Here is a 21510-nt window from a genome sequence, read left to right on the forward strand (position 1 = left end):
GTTAATTATCCATCCGAATACTGTCTCCGCCTTCAAATTTTTTCCCAACTCTGACTAAACGTTTGATGGTCCTTAAAATGTGTGCAACTCTTAAAAATCCGAACATATCTAGAAAATGTTATGTGGTACTAGGCGCATACTTAATATGAGCCCATACCACACTTGATTGCCAAAACGAGTGCTACAGAGAAATATGTATAACATTTATATCAGTAATATGTATTTTAATACAAAAAATCCATTAAGAAATTTGACTAAAGCAAAGAGACATAAATGAGACGTAGGAGTCCTCCATGAAGAGTCAAACACATACAAACCAATTTGATCTTTTTTCTTCAACTGTAAAAAAGCAATCATGCATTTATTAATCTACCACCCAACACGTGAACAACTAATTAGATGCTCCCGATATGGGTGTTTTATAAACTTGAAGAGCACGTTTTGAAGAGGGTTGGAAAATCGAAATGGTGATTTCTTGTTGAAAGTATTATTAGCAAACATTAGTGTTGGAGGAGTTGTGATTGAAAGAGAGACGAAAATTGGATTCATGATCATACTATAAACATATGTAGCTAAGAATAGCATAAAGCTTGGTGCGAAGCTACCTTCTGGGTGTTCAGCTTGTTTAGTAAAGAGTAAAAAAATACGCCTACAGAAAATAAGTCAATGTAACGAAAATACTGAATGCTCTTCAATTTCAAAAATTGCGATATTTATTGATTTATTTCATTATTTTTACGCTCAAATATACAATTATGCAATTTTCTTACTTACATTTACTCATAACTCTTCATAGTTCTCTTTTCCTTCAATTAGACTTGTCATACTTAATGGTTTGCTACAATATAGTAATACACTTATTATATATTTTACATAAATGAATCATGATAGATAAAATTTTCGATACAACATCCTCATACATATGAAGATCAACTTGCATGTCCACTGAATACACTAAATTCTATATTACACACAAACGAAATTTCAAATTTAATTTAAAACCCTCTTGTTTTTTCCAGAAACGCAACGTCTCATAAAAACTTGATAAAGGTGCCTAAACGGTATATATTTAACTAAAGGTATGACTAAAACATATTCAAAAATGTATTAAACATCGAAGAAAACAGGATGTTTAGAGTTTATATATACTTTTTTTTTTTTTTTTTTTTTTTTTGTATTAATTAGGCCTGGTAGACGGCCTGTTTTCGTGCTTTTTTGTTTTAATTATTTTAGTACATACTAAGTCTTTCATTTGCTGCAGTTTTCTTTCTTCTTCTTGATCCGATTGGTTTCCTTTACAACGCCCTTTCGTTCCTTTGCTTTAACTAAATTGCGCTAAAATATATTTCCCGCCAGCTTTTCGTATAAAATATAATAATTTATGGAGGGTTTAGATCTGCGCTACAAGTGCGTCGAAGAAAAAGGATTTGCCAACAACATTCATGATTTTGCTTTAATCCATCAGCAACTTTTCATAATTTTACTTCAAATTTGACATTAAACTTAGCTTACACAATATACTATATTGTGTATATATATATGTATGTATAAAGGTATATATCGTGAATAGTATATGTATGTACATGTACATAATTATTAGGCAACCACTTAAGCTTAAGATTATTGATTTATATAAAAATAAGTATTGTTTTCTGTGTTATTCTGTAACGCGCTTTGCCTCTCGAATGTACTTAAAACGCAACTGTACATACAATAGTTATAGTTCTCAAGGTTTTCCGTATGGTCAGCAGCATTTAAATATCAACTATTATTAACCAAACTAAAATACCTGCCAAAAAGCGCTTCACTCGACTTCTTTGACAAACAAACTAAACAAAGAATATGCGAAGTTGAAATGTTTCTTGGCATGCCCAGATTTTTGATTAAGACCATTTACTACGTGTTGGCTTAGGCTAGTTTGGTTATATTGCAAGCATGGGTGTGTATGTCTTGGTGTGCAGCTTCTTCCATACTAATTATTTAGATTTAGTACGGCACCTATGTAGTCCGGTTCGTGGCCATTGCAGCTGCTTGTTAAGCTTCTTCTAATCGGAGCATGTGCCAGTTCAGCACATTAACTTTCATGAAGCGTACATGCGATTGATGTCGTGCTGATATCTATCCTGTATGTCCTTGCGTTTCAGTTTGAATGCGGCTGTGACCAGACCCATGTCTGGTGACCAAACCTCTTTGCACAGCGTAATGGCCGCGGGTACCTCGAACTTTTGTAGTTTGCCTAAGAGAAAAGTAACAAACAATTTCAGAATTAAATTTAAAACAAATTTGTTGTCTCCATGGAACTTACATTTTCGCGCATGGTCCGCAATTTCTTTCAATATGGCCTTCTCCATGGTTGGCGATGAGCACAGCTCCTCAAACGATTTTCCAAACATGCCGTGACGTTCGGCCAGCTCCTCCAAATGTTTCTGATTCGGTACGACCAGTGCGACAGTAAATTGCTTTGTTGGATCACCATAAACGCATATGTTCTCAATAAATCCGCATGTTTTTAGCTCTGATTCGACCTTGCCCAGGGACACATATTCACCAGCCTGCAGCTTGACCAAATCCTTCTTGCGGTCTACAATATAACACATCTTGTTAATCATTTATGTAATAATAGGTTTATTGGGGAACTTGTCTCCTTACCAATGATCTTAAGTACGCCATCGGGGTGCACTTCACCAATGTCGCCCGTTTTGAACCACCGACGTCCGTCCTCTTCGAAGAAATCCTCAGCAGATTTTCCGGGTAGTTTATAGTAGCCCTGTGAGACGCAATCGCCGCCGATGAGCACTTCGCCTTGTGGATACGGTTTGTTTGTCACACGATAATGTCCTTCCTCCCAGTTTACCAGACGAATGTCGCAAACAGTAAGGGGAGCACCAGTGCGGCCATATGTCATGTCGCGATCTGTTTAATCATACATATTAATAACACCAATTCTAGGTTATATTCTATGTTTACGCTTTCAACTTACAGTCCATGACAGTGGCTCCGGATGTGGTTTCGGTTAGTCCATAGCCTTGTATTAAGTCCACGCAAAGACATGTCTTGATCTGTTCATGTGTGTCCGACGAAAGTGGTGCACCGCCCGACATCATGATCCGCACCTTTCCGCCCATCAGCTTGGCCACCTTCTTGAAGACCAGTCTACAAAGTTATAAAAGGGAGTATTAGCATGAATTGCTTCGATACGGCAGGACATGCTTACTTGTCAATCAGGGGCGTCTGATAGCCACGTTGAATCCACCTCACTTTGTATTGATAAAGAAACTTGAAGAGTGCCTTCTTGAAGGCAGATCCCGAATTGACCTTGTCGTTAATACCCTTGGAGATGCGATCGAGTATGAGTGGCACGGAAGTCATGCATGTGGGTTTCAAAACAGTGGCATCACCTTTGCAGCCTCGCTTGATCTTACTACTGGTGTCTATCAGCGTCAGGGGTGTGGAGTAGCCAATGGAGACGCCGGTCATGAGGCAAACGCTCTCAGCGACGAGTTCGAAGACATGGGCGAGCGGCAGGAAACCAATGAGCACATCGTCCGGATATATCGGCACTACGTCGCAGAAGCCCTTCATAGTGGCAATGCAATTCTTGTGCGACAACAGTACGCCTTTGGGAGTTCCTGTGGAGCCGGAAGTGTACATGATGATGGCAATATCGTTGCCCTTGGGTGGAACATTTTCTATAAATTAAATGGTGAATGATTAAGCAATGGTCCTTGAATCCAAAATCTAATTCTTTGACCTCACCGAATTTATTTTCCTGCCCCATTTTGACGACCTGTGTAAACGGCAATATCCTAACGCCATTATTAAAGCCTGTTGTTTCAGTTTTGTGCAGTTGATCCTCCATATAGATAATCGTATTGACCTTGGGGCATTTGTCCAGTAGGCTTTTGAATTTGGGCAAGAGATCATGAGATGTTATGACTGTGGTTACTTCCGTCTCGGTGATGCCTGCAGCCACAAAAGATATTAGTAATGCACACAAAATATGACAAAAATTGCACTTACAATGTGCCACGCCGTCGTCACCCAATGTTGCATAGACCGTCACAATTGGCATGGCCTGCTTGAAGCAACCATGGGCGGCAATCATCCATTCGGCCCGCGTCTCGGCAAAGATGACAATGTTCTGACGGGGCGCCTGGCCCAACTCGCGCAGACCGCGCCCAAAAGCCGCCGCCATGCGCTCCGCTTCTGTAAAGTTCTTCCACTTGTAGTCACCCATGTTGTACTTCTTGAAGACGCGCCCATTCGGCTGCACCTCGTCCTCCTCGCTGAGGATTTGACGTGTGCCCAGGCAACGCTTCGAGGAATGCGTTTTGGCTACGTAGTTGAAAACTTTCTCCAGCGTGTCGATGTTTTCTTGAAGCATCTTCACGTGAACCTCACGGGGCGGCTCTGTGGTGCGGTACGTCAGTGAACTCTCATCACTGGTGGTTACTTTGGCCTGCAAGAACAATAAAAACAATATCAGTTTGCGTCTTCAAAGCTGATGAGAGCCGATTTGAAAATGGGAAACACCAAGAACGCCTTGAGCCAAGAGTTACGAGGAAATATAAATGTGGCGATAGTTAGAAGGACCAGTTGACGTTGAATCCGAAAACAAGGAAGGGATATTAGAAGAGTTGTGCCAATTCAGGTTATAGTTAAGTGGAAAATATAACACTGGAAAAATAACACTGACACCATTGAAGAAGGCCATGTGGAGGTGCAAAATTTGGACAAGCTCTGATTCGAAAGAGCTCTTCGAAAGTCCGCCAATGCCGTGAACATTTATGTACATACATGTGTGTGTATCTGTGTGCTTATGTGCAAGTATGTGTAATTTTGTCTGTTCCGTAAAATAAATTATAAAAAAAGGGCACCCAAAAAAAAAAAAAAATTAATAACACAAATTCGTATAAAACCTCGATATCATCCGGCGGGTACTTGGATTCATCGACCAACATTTTCTTGTTTATGGGTATGGCCTGCGATGGTGGAAAGGAAAATTCCAATTAGCTATAGGTTAATCAAATTAGGCGTCAAACAATCTGTAATCTATTTATAATTGCACTTGATTTCCGAAAGAACTTTATCGCCACTTACTATACCCGTATATGGCCGCTCCGAAAGTGCACTCTCGTATGAAGGCGGCATTCCTTATCGAAACTTGGCTAATCAATCAGAGGCGTAGAAAATGTGATATCATGAGCCAAAGAAACACTTATTTTATTAGAGGTGCGAACTAGAAACGTTATTTCACAATTGTTAATAGCAAGCGCCTTCCATTTCTTATTTCTTTTTCCCAATAGAATGATTTTCAGTGGATTAGTGACACATACTTAGCTTAACGCGTTCCTAATACTATAAAAACTATAAAATCAGTTTTCAACGATTTGTCATCTGCGAAACAGACCCCCCAAAACAAAGGCGCAAAAAACGAATAGACGAATAATAAAAAAGCATTACTAATTATGCCATAAAAAGCAAAACTGATAGTGGAAGCGCACACGGCCATACAATAAATCAAGAGTCGCTGTGTACATAGATTATAGAAAAGAAAAAAAAAACACATTGCCGGTGCAAAGCATACGTAGTTAGAACATGTTTCGGAATACAAGGTCACGGATAGTATACATATGTACTAAATGAAATTGTACATACTCGCAAAAGACCTGATAGTTGCAATCGCAATAAAATATAAAAATGCTGGTGAAATTAAACATACGATTGCAAATCTAAGCTAGAGTATGAAAGCAGCACTTCACCGTAAATTATAGATAATAGTTCCACAGCAACAGTTGGAACACTTTCGATCACAGATCATCGATCTTCGTATCTGATCTTGAATAGCTCTATAATTTGGAGATTTCATTCTGAAACTTCTCTTGTACTTACCTTGACACGCCTCGAGTCCTGTCGACGTTTCCAGGGCGCCTGTAACACCAAATAGACCGGCAGCGTTATGATGTCGTAGAAAAATGAAATGGCTTTGATGGCACCAATTGCGCCCTGCACCCAGAAGCTGTCCATTCTGTATGTGGGAAATAAAACGACATTCAATTAGCTGCAATTTACATGCAAATCAAGTGCATAAAATCAATTTTCAACACTCTCTAGCTGTGTTGCCCACAAATATAATATGTACCCGATTTCCTAGCCAAGGGGTTCCTAGCGCTGGCGCACACCAAAATCGACTGATATCATTTTCAAAAGTTAGCAAATCTTTAGCTGGCCAACCGACTGGAAGGGTTTATGGCGCGCTCACTTAAATACCGTCACCGCTCTCATTCGAGACTGCTCAGAAAATGCTTTAGAATTCATTTGAAAATCCACGAGCCGTGCCGCGATAACATTGGAAGTCATTTGGAATTTTATCAGCGTCATCGTCTACTAAACGTCGTCGAAAACGTCAGATTACTAGCCTGTAAAGCACACAGTCAGCGAAATGTGACTCTTCGAGATAGTGCAGCTATTGATTGCAAGTACCGTCAAGTATCAGTCCGGGAGAGTGGGTCGAGTGTAATGTGGCAATTACAAACTGCTAAGATTTCACTTAGTCGAACACGAATCACACACACGTCTCTCAAAAAAATGCTGGAAAATTAATGTGTGTGAGTGAGTGTTTTGGTTAAAGTGTCTGGGGATATGTTGTTATCAGAAGGTACAGACACTAATGAACTGCCTATCAGCAATGGCAGTTACGGTTGTGTAAGACCGTTTCAAAAGCTCTTGAAGTTGAGCTAAAACTACAAAAATACAGTTGTATTTTGTAGGCAGAATCGTATTGATTCAATTGTGAAAGCGCTTTGGGTTTGTAACCATCGAGTTGCTCATAAGTATACTTGAAACGTTGTAGAACGATTATACATTCTAGAATATTTGTCGATAATACCAAAAAACAAACAACTTTGAATATTGCTCCGCCAAAATGTTCCAGTGAATAACTCATGGTACAAATATCGATGATAATATTTTCATTAAATATTATTTATTATTTTAATTATTATTATTATCATCATTATTTTCATTAATTATTTAAGAACTTCATCAACAGCCCTTGCTATCCCTCGAGTATTATGTGTGATATTTCCGGGCTTTTCTTCAAATTAGAAGAAGAACATTAGAACTACATTTTGGGCACTTCATGTTTCTCATGAGTTAGACAATTTATGGGTGGGAACATGAATATCACATTTCTTTACTCCAGCATGTATACTTCCTGAGATACATACGGGCAAGTCTACATCGACTCGACAAAACACGAGCAATTCTGTACAAAAATCAAATTTACATTTTGATACAAATGTACAATTACTCAAAATTCAAGCACGGATGAATCTAATTAAGTCAATATAAACTCAACTACAATACTCATAAGCAATATTACAGAGTGCCACATTTAAAATACTTTTGTTTACACTTTTCTAACACCTTTATGGAGATAGAGAGAGAGAGAAGGGTGTGTTAAGAACAGAAACAAAAGCGTCGGACAACGACTCCAAGGTCATTTGTTTTATCTCAGTAGATCTGAAGCTACAGCAGCTGAGATTTGCTCTCCTAATTACCATTTTGGCAGCTCATTCCCGGGTTTCGATGCTAATAAGCGCATTAGCGTTTGCACTTTCAATTTGAGCGTCTTATCAAACACAACAACAACAAAGTCAACGCACGGCAAAGCGAGCATAGACATAATTCTGAATTTCACTAAAAATGGTGGCGTGATATTTGCTTTTTTTTTATATATCAAATAATTCGTTTACGTATTGGATCATTATCAACGCTGTGAATTTAAATGGTTTCATGCCTGTGCACACTGGCTGAAAAAGCAAAAGTTCGCAGGGACTTTCAATTTGGTACAGTCGATTGTAATAAATATAAAAATTGGAAACAATTTCAGGTTGATCGGACCACGCCCACTCTTATCTCCCATATTAACCATATTAAATTGTATATTGTATATATATTATTTATAATTTATGAAATTTATATATACTTGTATTTTTTTTAAATTCTTCAGCCTCTATCTGAAGTGAAGGGGAATTACGTTTTCATAATCCGAATTCTAGTCTATATCAGGTTTAATATTATCTTCTTTTACTATAAGGGCTGGCTCAGCCAAAAGGACAATCGATTCTGACGGCAGCTTATCCATGTTTTTCGTGAGGTTTTTATTTAATGGAAGGCTCAATATTAACGGATCCGAAATTTTAATATTTTCCTTTGGCCTTTTGGCATACATTTGTTAATGTATGAGGTGAAATTTATGTTTTCTTCTCTGGCTGTATATTTTTAATGTGCTTTCCAAACACCCAATTGGTAATCGCCTCAGCTTTACGCCCACTTTAATCCAAATCTCAAGCATTTCCTCATGAATAAATTTAAACTTGTCTGCAACATCTTCAAATATTTACCAAAGGCGCCAAAAATTTAGTTACATTATGTTAAACACATATTACTGAACACAAATGCATTACTTGTCTGGAGAAGGAGCGAGAATATTGCCTACTTTTACTCCATAAAACACGTAACTTATAGGTTAGATTTCCAAAAACAAAACAACACGACAATAACACGTAAAAGCAAAGCCAAACACAGCATAACACAAACAGCAAAAAAATAATGAAGCTTAAAATCATCTGACTTTAAGGGCGTCGAAAAAAACCAGGATTGCACAAACAAATTTTTAAATTTGTATTTTTCTCCCTTTGTCTATATTCTATCAAAATACTAAGAGATTTTTTCTGTATTTAAAATTTGTACATATTTATGTCCGAACTTTTGCTTTTTCGGCCAGTGTGCAGTGGTTCTTTCATGTTAATTAGTCTAATAATTGTAGCCTCATTATTGAATCTCTAACTCAACTGTTGTTCAAATTTAACTACACGTAATGTGGAATAAACACCTGATTTCGGAAATAAACACATTAACAATAATAACTTATGAATTAAAACGGTCATAATTGGGAAATTAAATGCCTGATAATTTATTTTTAAATGTACTTGAACTTGATAATGTATGCGTAGTGTTTTAGAGCAATTGACAACGATTGTCCAAATGGAAGGCAATCAAATTTTTGAGTACGTTCAATGCTGATAAGGTGTCAAAACTAATTTAAGAAAAATCGCGTTCTTGAACTTGCTGACCACGTTGTTGGTGGTGTGCTTTTTTAATATTTTTAGCAAATTATTGGAGGGATTTCTAATCATTCATTCAATATTAATAATTCGAGCCAGCACCAAAACCCCAAATGTGATAAAATTGTGAATGTAATGGGAAATATTACTTACTGCGCGTCATCTTCGATGAACATCTTGTAGCCGTTTGGTGGGCCCAGCCGTCAACAATAAACCAAGTAGCGTTAATGAATGGATGACGAATGACAAAAGAACGAGCGAGAGAGAGAAAGCGCGCACGCACGTACGCACGCACCCACGCACACACACACACACAAAGAGCGAGTGGACAAGTAAGAGAGCAATGTAACGTGAACGACGGGAACGAGCGCTTCTGTGATCCTTTCAGCCAATTACAGGGGTACAGTTGAGTAATAAGCAGCTATTGTGAGTGATGCTTATTCTTCACAATTTGTGCACAATGCGTAGTCTACGCAGTTAGCTATGGAGAGACAAACAAATGGTTGCAACAATAAGTGATGATGGTTTGGCACAACATTCAACATTGGGGGGTTGTCGATTTATTTACCTGCAAGCAAACAAGAAAATATGCAAATGTAGTATGGAGTGGCAATGATAAATAGGGCGGGATATTAATTTATTAATTACAACTAAAAACAATGTCTGATAAATGTAATGGGTAAAGAAAAGGTAAACGAAAAGGAAGGGAACCTGTCTTAGTGAGTAGAGCGAGTACGTGGGTGTGCATCAAAACATTAACTTAACTGAGTCTTGAGTCGGACATGCAAGCGATTTGCAGATAAACTTGTGTTACTAATTGAACAACTAAGTCTTTAATAGATGCTCAACTCAATATGGATTGGACGATTGTTATTGAGTTATATAGCCGAATTGCAATGATCCTTTCCTCCACTCTCTCAAACGTACTCTTTCGAACCTCTAAGTTATCTCCGGAAAAATCTCTTACCACACACGGCTCTGTTGTAATTGTTCTAATTCCTCAAAAGAGTAGGAGAGTGTTATAAAATATATTTTGTAATTTTAAGAGATTTATTTATATCTAGGTTTTTTAGATTGGAGGGTTTTATCATAACAACTTGCCTTATAAGTATGTATAAGAAAATTATGTTGGTAGTATAGAAATATTGTTAGGTTTATTTGAGAAACCATGTTCATTTTAAACTTTCAAACAAATGTTGTGCACTTATTTTGTTTAAATATGGCATTTTTTCGAAAATATCGAAATATTTTATTTTGTACGAACAATTACTATTTTCGCAAAAGGTAGTATTACTGATATATGGCAGGTTAATATTATTTTTTCGATGGAATATGTGGGATATTTGTTTATGTACAGAAAAACAGCTACACCTGCCCAATCGGCAAACATTTTTCTAAGTCAAACGCTGTGCAAAGTCCACAGAACAAACATTGAGCGACAATTTCTGCTTACTTTCAAGCATTCTGACATATCGAATATCGCTGATTGGTTGCAGAATTCTTCAGAATTTATTGCCGTCAATAACTGTATTGCCTGCGTTCAAAGTTACAAAGTAACAAAGTACAGGTTATGCAAGCGGCCTCTCATATACGCGTACATGCAATCGATTCCTAAGCCCCCATTCTTGAAAGGCAGTCTCATCAAGGGTTTACGATGAAGTTTGTATTGTTTATAAAATTTTTGCGATAAACGAAATGCCGTCACTTGTGAGAATGTGTCGTGCTCCCCCAGCCCCTCTTGTTATTATTGTTGGCGTTATGTTTACGCATCGCGGCCATTGAACTGCAGTAGCACAGGTAAGGAGAAAGAGGCCCATGAGCAACAATAAGAAAAAGTAAATAAAACAAACCTCTGTAAAAAGCAATAAAAACGTGTTTTGCTTACAACAAAATTGGATAGAGAAAATATTGTAAACACACTCTGCAACTGAGTTGACCAGATATTTGGGAACAATTAAGACACTTAAATGGAAATTCCTTTGCTAATTGCCTCGTGTTTATAATATTGTTTGAAATACGAAACACAAAAAATATTAGTTTAACCAAAACTCTTGTTTAAATACAACGTATATGCAATAACAATAATAAGCATAACATGATCAATTTTTGAAACTTGTTGATGTACTAGATGTCTTTTACATTAACTTTTATATATAATATTGGATTATTTAACATAAGCCGCATATAAGGAACATAGGATTGCCTCAAATTCGGTGTCACTGCTCATACTTAGCTGTTCACTACTAACTGCTGATCGCGATTTCTCACAACTCACTGCTTAGACGACCGTTGACGACTAACTTACATATAACTGACTGCTGATCTTACTCTTCTTCACTAGCTATTCTACTGTTTGCACAAGTTGCTGTAGTCTGCTCTGAGGACGAGAAGGAATCTATTGCAGCTAACATATAACCGCCTTACACGGTAAAATAATTCAAATCTAACTTACCAACACTTAATAATGGTCGGCGGTCAAAAGTTAAGTGCTGTGAAAACAGCAGCTTCCTTTGTCTTTTTCAATTGCAACAAAGTTCAAAGAGGTACACAGATGCAAGGTTAATGAAAATAGTTATTGAAATAATATTGTATTTCAAAATATGTATACATTTAGAGCGCATAGTTGGAAAGCTATGCATTGTATGCTTTTATCTACTATGTATGTGTCAGCAATAATCACACACATCAAGCCCTAAAGCTTCACAATAGACAAATACGTACTTAGTTATAAAGTTCGCTATACAAACTGTTTTTTAACACACGTCAAACTGTTGAACTTTGAGCGCACACGACGCCCATGCCTGCACATATAGAGCTAATGATCGTGACCCTGATCAAAGTTAAACAACGTTCAACGGTGTCTGAGTGGGGGAATAGAACGGGCTATAGCAAAAAAAAAAAAAAAAAAAAAAAAAAAAATGGCTGCAGCTGAAGCTTCATGTGTAACACTTGCCACATAAGTAGTTCGGATTAAGACAATGAGGAAATCGTTCGCATAGCTTGATTGCGGACACGTTTGCACTTTGAACCTCAAACAGCCTATCACACAATTGCGTAAGTGGGAAAAGTATTGTGCCGACAACCGCAGCTGATTGAATAAATGACGAACTACTAGATAGCTGCTCGTATGTACATACATATGTGTGTATACATTTTCGTGCTAACATATGCATGCGCTATGTATTTTTTGTTTTGCCAAAATTAGAAAAGGACCTAGAAAGACCTTCAAACACAAGTATTAGATAATGATTTTGGCTATAACCACATGCGGCGTATGCGTAACGCAGAACACCAACAGCAACAACAAAATCTAGCATCCAAGGTAGCATGCTTTGAAAAAATCAAACTTTACATCTAGTTGAGAAAATGTTTTCACTTGAATTACTGCCAGAAGACTCGTTTCCACTTGAGTTGCTTTATCCACACAGAAAAAAGAGAGATCAATTTCCAAACACATCTTTTGAGAATATGTATGTTTTTATGCTGCAATTTTACCAATATATGATAAACTGTAATCTCTGGTTTTACTTTTTAGTATGGAACAGAAAATGAATATTCATTCAGTATCAATTTGAACCAAACCCATTTCCTTCTTCCCCTTAAAAATAAAGGGACTTGAACTGATTGAAAGAAAGAGCCATTTGATTATCATTTCCATTTAATTGTCAACTTCAGGAAATTCAAAATTCTAGCCTCTTGGGAAAGGTTTTAATTTTAATATTGTAGCTTATAATAACGAAATCATTCATTTTTATAATCTGTGCAAAAGCACATATTTATTTAAATATTATAATTGGATGAAAATTCGTGAAAAATTTAATAAGTTGATGCTTTAATTGAAAAATTATCATTTCCCCCCAAAATCATAATTGGACTTGTCGACCATGACAAGTTCAGCTATTTTTTCTTTCTGTGTGCCAATACATATTTATCAAGTGAAACTAATTTAATAGTTTAATTGAATTCCAACAACATCAGCACCAACAACGACTGTGTAATTACAATTGTAACTACAGGTTTAATCAATATTAAATGTTTTTCACAAACATACGACACGCGCATGCAAAGTGCGCGTTTTCCATTTTTATTGCTACGATTTTCATGGTTATTGTTGTACAACAACATTAGCTAAAAACCAAATGGAAAACAGCATAGAGATCATTGAGCAACGTGCAGTCTGCAATGCTTGAATAAACTTACAAATAATGACTGGAATACTATCAGTGCATCCACATACATATGTATACTACTTGTAGTAAGTATGTATATATTCAAATGCATATATATTCATGTGCATAGGTTTTTGTTTGTTTTTGTTTTTGTCTAACTCAAAGTATTTTCGATTTCCTCAACGAATGGGGAATCGACTCTATCAATAAATTGCAATTTAGTTTCCGAATTACAAAATCGTGAGAGAAAAAACAAGTAAATATTTAATGCGCAACTAACATAGGCGTTGTTTTCTATCTATGTATATGTACATACGTGTATGTATGTACATATTTACACAGAACCCGCCATTCAGAGCAAAATCAGCGAACGACCACGTCATGAGGTGGCCAAAGAGAAACACGTCATCCAAATGCCAGCGAAACAAACAAAGCCTGAATGTTGGCGGTTGTTACCTTGGTACCTTGAGCGGTATTTTTTTAAAGACTTTGCTTTTCAATCAAATTTAATGACCGAAAGTAAAATAATGGAAAGTGGAAAAAGTGTAACAAAAACGTATAAGCTCATATCATTAAGATTAAATTAAAAGATGTTCCAATTGTTAATCCAAATTTATATATATATACATACATATATGTACATATAAAATAGCAATGCCATATCATGATCAAAACAGCAACCAACTAAGCGATTGTCCCTTCACTGAGGTTAGTAATCATTATACGATCAATTCTGTATGTATTATACCGCCGACTTAGGTTGTTGAATAGATTCGTGAATTGGACCACTTTCTCGGTACCTGAAATCCATCCTTCAAAACTAAAATGATTTATGTAAATATATCTTTTCGAACATCAAACAGTAAGAACTCGGTAAATCTATTGTACATAAGTAGTTTTTACCGACTCTTTTATCTGAATTGTACAATAAATTTAATCAAAAGAAAATATATCAATTTATTTTTTAATACAAATATTATACTTCAACCCTGGGAAGCTTCTATTCTGGGTTTCCAACCGTTTCGAATTTACTTGAAATGACAATCCCATAGAATTTCACACTTTAAACTTTATAACTTAAAAGTTATAGCATCTTGAATCTGATGGATGTGGACATATTTATTTAGAGAACGTGCACTTAAGTGCACTTTTTTTCATTCTCAATTCACATTTCAATTTGTAATAAATGGCTGTGTAAATTAATAGTTGGTTGTAAAACAAAAACAAACTCGGGACGCGCCATTTACGATTGCACTCGACATGCTCTTCTCTCTGTCTCACCCAGTCGGACAAATGGGACTAACAAAATCATCGCATGACTGTGTCAAAGTCCAAAATAAAAATAATATATTTTTTGCAAGCGCACACGAAAAACGAGAAAAATACCTAGCAAGTAAAATTGAAATACAAATTCAAAAATGCTTCAATATTTCGTTCATTGAAAGAAAAAGACGAGAAAGAGAAAAAAGAGGCGAACAAACACAGTCAACATGTGGGGGCGGCAAATTTAAATAAATTTGATTATTGCACTCGCCAGCAATGTTGTGGCATGCGAAGCAGAGAAAGAAACAAAGGAAGAGAGGCCCCACACATTTGGCGCTCATTTGCACTCGCTCATTTTGTTTGTTTGCTTTGTATACCCTATACCCAAAGGGTAAAAGGCCATAACTGGTCTTGTGAGAACGTGTGTAACACGTAGAACCAAGAGCATATGGAATTAATATAAATGTCGCAGTTCTTAAAATTAAAATTATTAAAATCTGCAGCCCGATGCAAAACTATGCAATTGAGACAGTACAATAAAAATTGTATTTACGTTCGTCTCATGCAGAATTTAGTTTTTCAAATATAATTCAGATTAAAACATTGGGTGCAGGGGCTTTAAGAATCGTTCTCGTGTGACTATAACGTTCTACTCATTTTTTTTTTGTCTGAGAAGTCAGACAGCAAGTGTTTGTGTGTGTGTGTGTGTGTGTGCGTAAGCACAAATGAAAAGAGTTAGGCGGCGACAAATGTGACGGCGTGCTAAAATAAATGACCTAGACAAGCATGTGTAGCTTAGAGTGACCATCGTAGAGTTGAGAAGAGCACGTGCTTTCAAAGTGAAAATTTTCCATATCAACAACATTGGCAATGATCATGCAAGTGGGCCGTTTCTAACTAAATTTGCTGCTTAACGGGTAGGTATTAAAGACCGCTGGTTAGAAACCGGTTAGAAAATCTTTCAACAAGCTCTTCAAAGTCGTGACTGAAAACAAAAGCAGGTGAATGTGTTTGCGCCCGTGTCCGTTTGGGTACTGACTTTTTGTAGTTGTACTCTGCTGCCTGAAAAATATAACGTGTTTCGTAAAACGAGATATGACGAGATTAGCAGTGATACGAGTATTTAAATATGTGAATACTTGGATTTAATTGCTTTCGTATTTTTTTTTTGCAAACATCATGCCCAAGTTTATAAAATCCTTTGACAAGTAGCTGGAAAATTGCCCGTTCCATTGTTAAGGTACATTTTTTCATAAAAATATTTACATTATGTATAACTTCAACAGCTCTTATCGGTCTTAAACGATGGCTGAAATTGTTCACTGTTGAATGCATTTTATCATTAAAGCAAGTAATTTGTCCTTAAATGTGATAATTTTTAAGTAAGTATAACATATGTGGGTATAACAAGTAAAAAAGCTAAAGTCGGGTGTCCCGACTTTGAAATACTCTGTACATATGTTTAGAATAATTATAGAAATTAGAAAAAGAGAATTAAAAAAAATTTTTTGATCGAGCAGCGCTGCAGCAGCAAATAGAGTATGTACATCTGACGTTAAGCTTTTCCTCAGAAAGTGTAAAAAAAACATAACCGGTATCTGCAATCTTCAACAAAAAAAAAAAAAAAAAAAAATTGAATACCCGCATTATACGTAAATATGTGCATACTTCAGATCGTGGTTATTACATATTTTCTAACGCCCCTGTACCTATTTGTATGGACATTTTACAACATGGTCACCCTTTTGCACGACCCATCGTACTGTTTTAAAAAACAATGTACGGTAGAAAGAGATGGGAGGACCCAACGACAGCTGCTTCACTGATACGATGCTGTTGCATTTGCCTACATACACATACATACATATGTATGTATGTATGTATGTTCAACCGAATACGAAAAGTAACGGTTTTTGTGCAAACTGTTGAAGCAGCACGCGCTTCCAAAAAAAAGGGTGGCGTCCATGGAATGCCACTAAAGCAAAAGCCATGTCAACGAAACGAGCATAAAAAGAGAAAGAACAGGATGGGCGGGCGTAGGGGGCAGCCCTGCGCTGCGGCAGTCGAGGCTAAAGCACCGATGACATCGCGTGACTATTTTTATATGCCACACAACATGCCACCAATAACAACAACTACATCTACAATTGCTCGGGTGAAAGAAAAGCAGAAACTACAGCAATGCAAAAGGAAAACCGCCAGAGCCAGACACAAAGTTGCACCAACACAGTTCAGAGCGGGGTGGGAATGGAGACGTGTGTGTTTGTGTTGCTATTGCCACCGCCTCCGTGGCACGTTTTTCTTTCTTTGGCCATTTGGTTATACCAGCTGAAAATCGTATGAGTTTCAGGGGAAATGTTGTACCTAAAACAAAAGTAAAACATGCGGCGAAGAGAGCGCCACGAAGAGAGTGAGAGAGAATGAGAGAGTTCGCCGGTTGCATGCGTGCGAGTTGACTGTACAAAGGCGGCACTGGACGAGAGTCCACGGCCCCATCATCCAGTGGGGGCCAAACGATATGAAAGGTCAAAGAGCAATTTGTTTACATGGCCGGATGTTGGGCTAAATGCTGGGTATTGGTACATGGTGTTGGCCATGAATGAAATGTACACCGGCAAAATAAGACAGGGGGAGAATTTAATGCGTATTGCAATTTAATGAGAACAATGCGGCAAACAATCCTTTTCAGATACGTTTCATGATTTCCAATAAAACGGAAGTTGGAACGAAGCTATTGGAACCATACTATTAGCACTATATTAATTTAAAAAATGCGAATGTATATAATATAAATATAGTGCTGTCTATTCTCAATGTAATTGAACAATCTTCATGGAGAATATTTAATGAACTTGAAGTATATCCACATTAGATAACTCAAGCCACTATTATCTGATTTTTAATCTGTACCACTTACAGTGCAAGTACATGTGAACGTGTGCTTTACGTAGCACTTAATTTAAAGTAGCACGGCACCTGAAACTGCTTCCGGCCACAACAAAAGCCGCGCCCTAGAAAACACCTCATACATAGTCATTTAAAATGCAACAGCACTTGCAGCACAGTCGCCAGTACGAGTAAACGTACTCCGGCCAGTCATCAGCTCAGCTGGTCGCGAACGCCACAACAAGAACAGATGACACACCAGCCTGACCCCCTTTCCCAACCAACCAACTGCTGATAAAACTCGCATGATTTTCAGTTGGTATAACGGACACAGTGAGTAAGCGCCAACATGGGAGAGTGCGAGAGCAGCCGACACGCGCAAAACATCCACGTGCAACGACTATAAGTAGGAGAAATAGCAAAAAGAGAAAGAGCGAGAGAGAGAGTGGGCGGCATGCCAGGTTATTGCGTGTATTTTTTTAAAATCTAAAAATGAAATCTAATTAGAATTCAAATCAACAACCGTTAGCATTGAGCGTAGGTGTACGTCGGTAGACTGTTTCTACACATATACTCTATACACACACATAGCTAAGTAAACATATATTGTATACATATGTATGTATGTATTGTAGCTAAAAATACGCACAGCAGTGGCAAAATGCAAAATATATACATACATACATAAGTACATACAATGGAACAATGGAAAAATCCAAAGAGTAACAGAATGCGCCGCTGCCGCTGCTACAGCCGCCGTCGCTGAAGGTCGTTTTCATTCAAAAGCAGCAAAAGGCGCGCGGACTGATTAGCTGACCAACAAGAAAACCTACACCGACACATACATTCATACATATGTATATACATATATACTCATCAGGCATTTGTAAATTGAGGCAAATGGGGGAAGTCCAATGTTTCCTTTGCAAGATTGAAGGCAGAAAAAATCAATAAACAAACGCGGGGCTATCAGAAGTCTTGTTACCATTAGCAACATTGCATAATGCAACAAGCAGCGGAAACTCTCAGACGAGTAGTCGAGTGCAAGCGAACTTGCGAAACGAAATTGGGTCAATATTAACATTAACTGTTTATTGTTGCTACGGCTTTGAATGATTGCTGTTCAGGTGTGAAAATTGAGGAGTGCATGCCTATTATAATCACGAAAGGTCACTTGCATTTACAAATTACGCCATTAAGTACAAAGTTTTGATAAGCCATTGTGGAAGTGGTAGATGAGATTAAGCTTCGAACTATGTAAATGCCAAAATAGGGAGGTAGTAATGGAATTGGAAACGAATATGAAACAGTTAACCACCCACGTACTATAGATGGGCATTTGTCGGCTTATCTCAACCCGAAAGACGATGGTCACGATGCGGACACTTAAAAAAGCACTCACGACCGACGATGCTTCATCAGATGATCAAAAATACAACCTTAATGCCACATAAATTTGCAAACTAAAATATAACACCTAATTCTGTTATTACACGGTAGATTGGTTCCTAAAAAGTCGTGTAAAAAAACAAACGCAAAATGAATCGTGCTAAATGGAATAAAGTCGTGTAACCATATATACAATTTTTAATTTTCAAACCGTGTTAAATCAAAACCGTGTAAAAACAGAATTAGGTGCAATTTATTTCCCTTATGGGTTAAATTAATTGACATTACTATTTTATGAAATAAAATCTGGAAGTGCTATTGAAATACGATATGGGTATATCGCATTGCCCAATTTGAGCTTTCATTTTGTGCATAATTCATTTATTAAGGTATGTAATGTTCCTAAAAGTCTGTGTAGCTTATTTTCATGTTCACATAAACAACTTTTTCTGATGAAAGAAAATGTAAGTGTATTATCGAATAATGTAGTTTTCCTAATATATTTGATAGTATTCTTTATATGTTTTTCCGTGGGCGTGTTTTGTGCCTTTTTTAATCAACACGCACGAAATTAGAAAATCAAACATGAACACGCGTGAGCACGCACGGGGTCATACCAATCTTAACCATGTGCTACTTTCTGTGTCATTTTGATATCTAGGGGTGTACGATGCTCTGCGACGCCGGCTTTTGCCTCACAATAAAAAAGAGAGGAAGAGAGAGTGAGTAAGAAAGGGGAAGAGCAAGTGCAGTTTACGTCAGCTGAGCGGCATTAAGTTCAACAAATACGTCACGTTAGTGTATGGGACAGAGCAAACAGACACTAACTTTAGTTGCAACTTACCTAAGGTATATGTAGGTATGTAGTTGGCTGTACGATTATAACAATAAAATTGCGTCGTCTGTGTTATTGAAGTGCCGTTAGTTTTCATATGTCATCAGAGAGCCGAGCGCAGTTTGCATTTACCGCAATTGTTGACGATGAGTAAAACAACGCGAGCGATGTCAAGAAGAGAGGAAATATAAAATAAAGAACATCAAAATTAATTATAATTAAACATTTAAGTAAAGACGCGGGCGCGTTTCATGGCTTTATTCAACACTACGCACACACATACGCGATTATGTAAAATGACGTCTTTGCTAATAAGAATTTTTTCAAATTGAATATCTTTAGTAGGGGAGCGTCGGTTTCCAACACACACGCACACATACATATACATCAGCCGACGTCGCTGCAACCACATTGTGCACGCTTTGTTCATGAGAATTTAACCAATTGGCTGCCTTTTATTTATAAACTTTCGCATTAGCCAGTACTGCGCTGCGTTTTTCTCCTTATTTTTTTTTTGTTTTTAGCTTCGCGATAACTTTCACAAAACGCACACAAGCTTACATTTTTGCGTTGCGCTTTTTACTTTTGCCAACTTGCTAGCACACACACAAACACGAGCACGATTTTGGCACACACCAACAACAATACACACACAGTGGAAAAAATGCTTACTTACACACACAGCTAGTCTGGAGATTTTGCTTTAAATTGCGTTTTAGTGCTTTGTAGTATTTTTGTTTCAATTTGGCGCCCGCATGGGTTAAATTCTTTAACTTATTAGCTTCACGACAGACAAAAACGCCGCGACACGACGTTCTCAACTCACGTTGAATTTGTTTCTGATACGTGTATGAAATTTCGCTGTCGCTTTTGCCACGAATATTTTCTCCTCATGGTCGCGGTGCTAACACGCACACACACTTTGGCCAGCTCCCTCTCGCGGCGAATACAGTTTTTTATTTACATACATATGTGTGCCTGCAGCTGCAGCTGTCATTTAAAAAATTGTGATTTATTCAATTGCTTTTTTAATGAGCAGTCTAGTATTGGTAAATTAGTAACACCGTAATTATTGAATTAATGTTAATTCATTTGTTGTGTTTTAAAATCGCGCTCATGCTCTCATAAAACTTTAGTGTGTTACGCTCCCGCTCTCAATTCATTGCTGGTGGCGTGATCTGGACAGCGCTGCCAACTCGCTTCTAATGGGGAAGTATTTTAATTTCCACTTATGGTGTTGCCAATAGTTCGTATTTTCTGAACGGTCTGGCAACGGACATTCATTTCGTAGCTCTTACCTTTAAAACAGAACATTACTTTTCAAAATTATTATTGGTAGCTGCGAGTGCGAGATAAAAGCTAATGTATATAAACGCACAATAATTTCAAGAAGAAAATCCAAAACATTGATCATTTTTCCCAGTTGCAAAGATACACATATGTACATATGTTTCGATCTTTATCGTCCAAATCAGCCCTCTCATAGCGATCTGTTCCGGTAGCGTTACAATTAGAAAAATTATTTTTAATAAAAGTCAAAGTTGATTTGTTATTTTTTGTTTTATTTGAGACATGTTTTCACTTTTTAAAATGTTTAATATGCGTATTATTGTATAAAAAAAAGACAATCAGTCTTTGTACTTCTGCAATTGTGATATTAATTCTTTCTTCATTTTGTTTCCCCCATCAGATGTACATAAAGAAATGCAATTTATAACTATGTACGAAGGCGTTGTTTATTCATTTTGGTTGTAAGTACCTAAGGGCGGGGGTTTTTACGTAAAATTCTCGTTCTTCTCATTTCATTTTGCTTTGTTTCGTTTGTTTTTTAATCGAT

At 37.1% G+C, this 21510-nt stretch overlaps 1 protein-coding gene across 6 annotated transcripts; it reads right to left on the reverse strand.

Annotated features, from left to right (window-relative positions):
* Positions 1-1045: 1045 nt before the first annotated feature.
* On the reverse strand, positions 1046-20523 carry LOC115620037 (long-chain-fatty-acid--CoA ligase 3). Of its 6 annotated transcripts, XM_030513156.1 has the most exons (11): positions 20350-20515; positions 19683-19740; positions 9285-9612; positions 5893-6028; positions 4021-4459; positions 3757-3963; positions 3215-3689; positions 2981-3153; positions 2650-2913; positions 2306-2581; positions 2082-2236 (listed from the first exon to the last, which is right to left on the reverse strand). In XM_030513156.1, exons 3-11 carry the CDS (start codon positions 9305-9307, stop codon positions 2082-2084), a joined length of 2148 nt encoding a protein of 715 aa, XP_030369016.1. In that variant the 5' UTR covers positions 9308-9612; positions 19683-19740; positions 20350-20515. The 6 variants fall into 6 exon arrangements, with proteins under 6 accessions (XP_030369024.1, XP_030369016.1, XP_030369032.1 ...); XM_030513172.1 differs by lacking the exon at positions 9285-9612; XM_030513164.1 differs by lacking the exons at positions 19683-19740; positions 20350-20515 and having other exon boundaries at positions 1046-2236; positions 9285-9307.
* Positions 20524-21510: the final 987 nt, after the last annotated feature.

This window comes from Scaptodrosophila lebanonensis, unplaced genomic scaffold (genome assembly GCF_003285725.1).
Source record: "Scaptodrosophila lebanonensis strain 11010-0011.00,11010-0021.00 unplaced genomic scaffold, SlebRS2 tig00000001-arrow-pilon, whole genome shotgun sequence".
Lineage (NCBI taxonomy): Eukaryota > Metazoa > Arthropoda > Insecta > Diptera > Drosophilidae > Scaptodrosophila > Scaptodrosophila lebanonensis.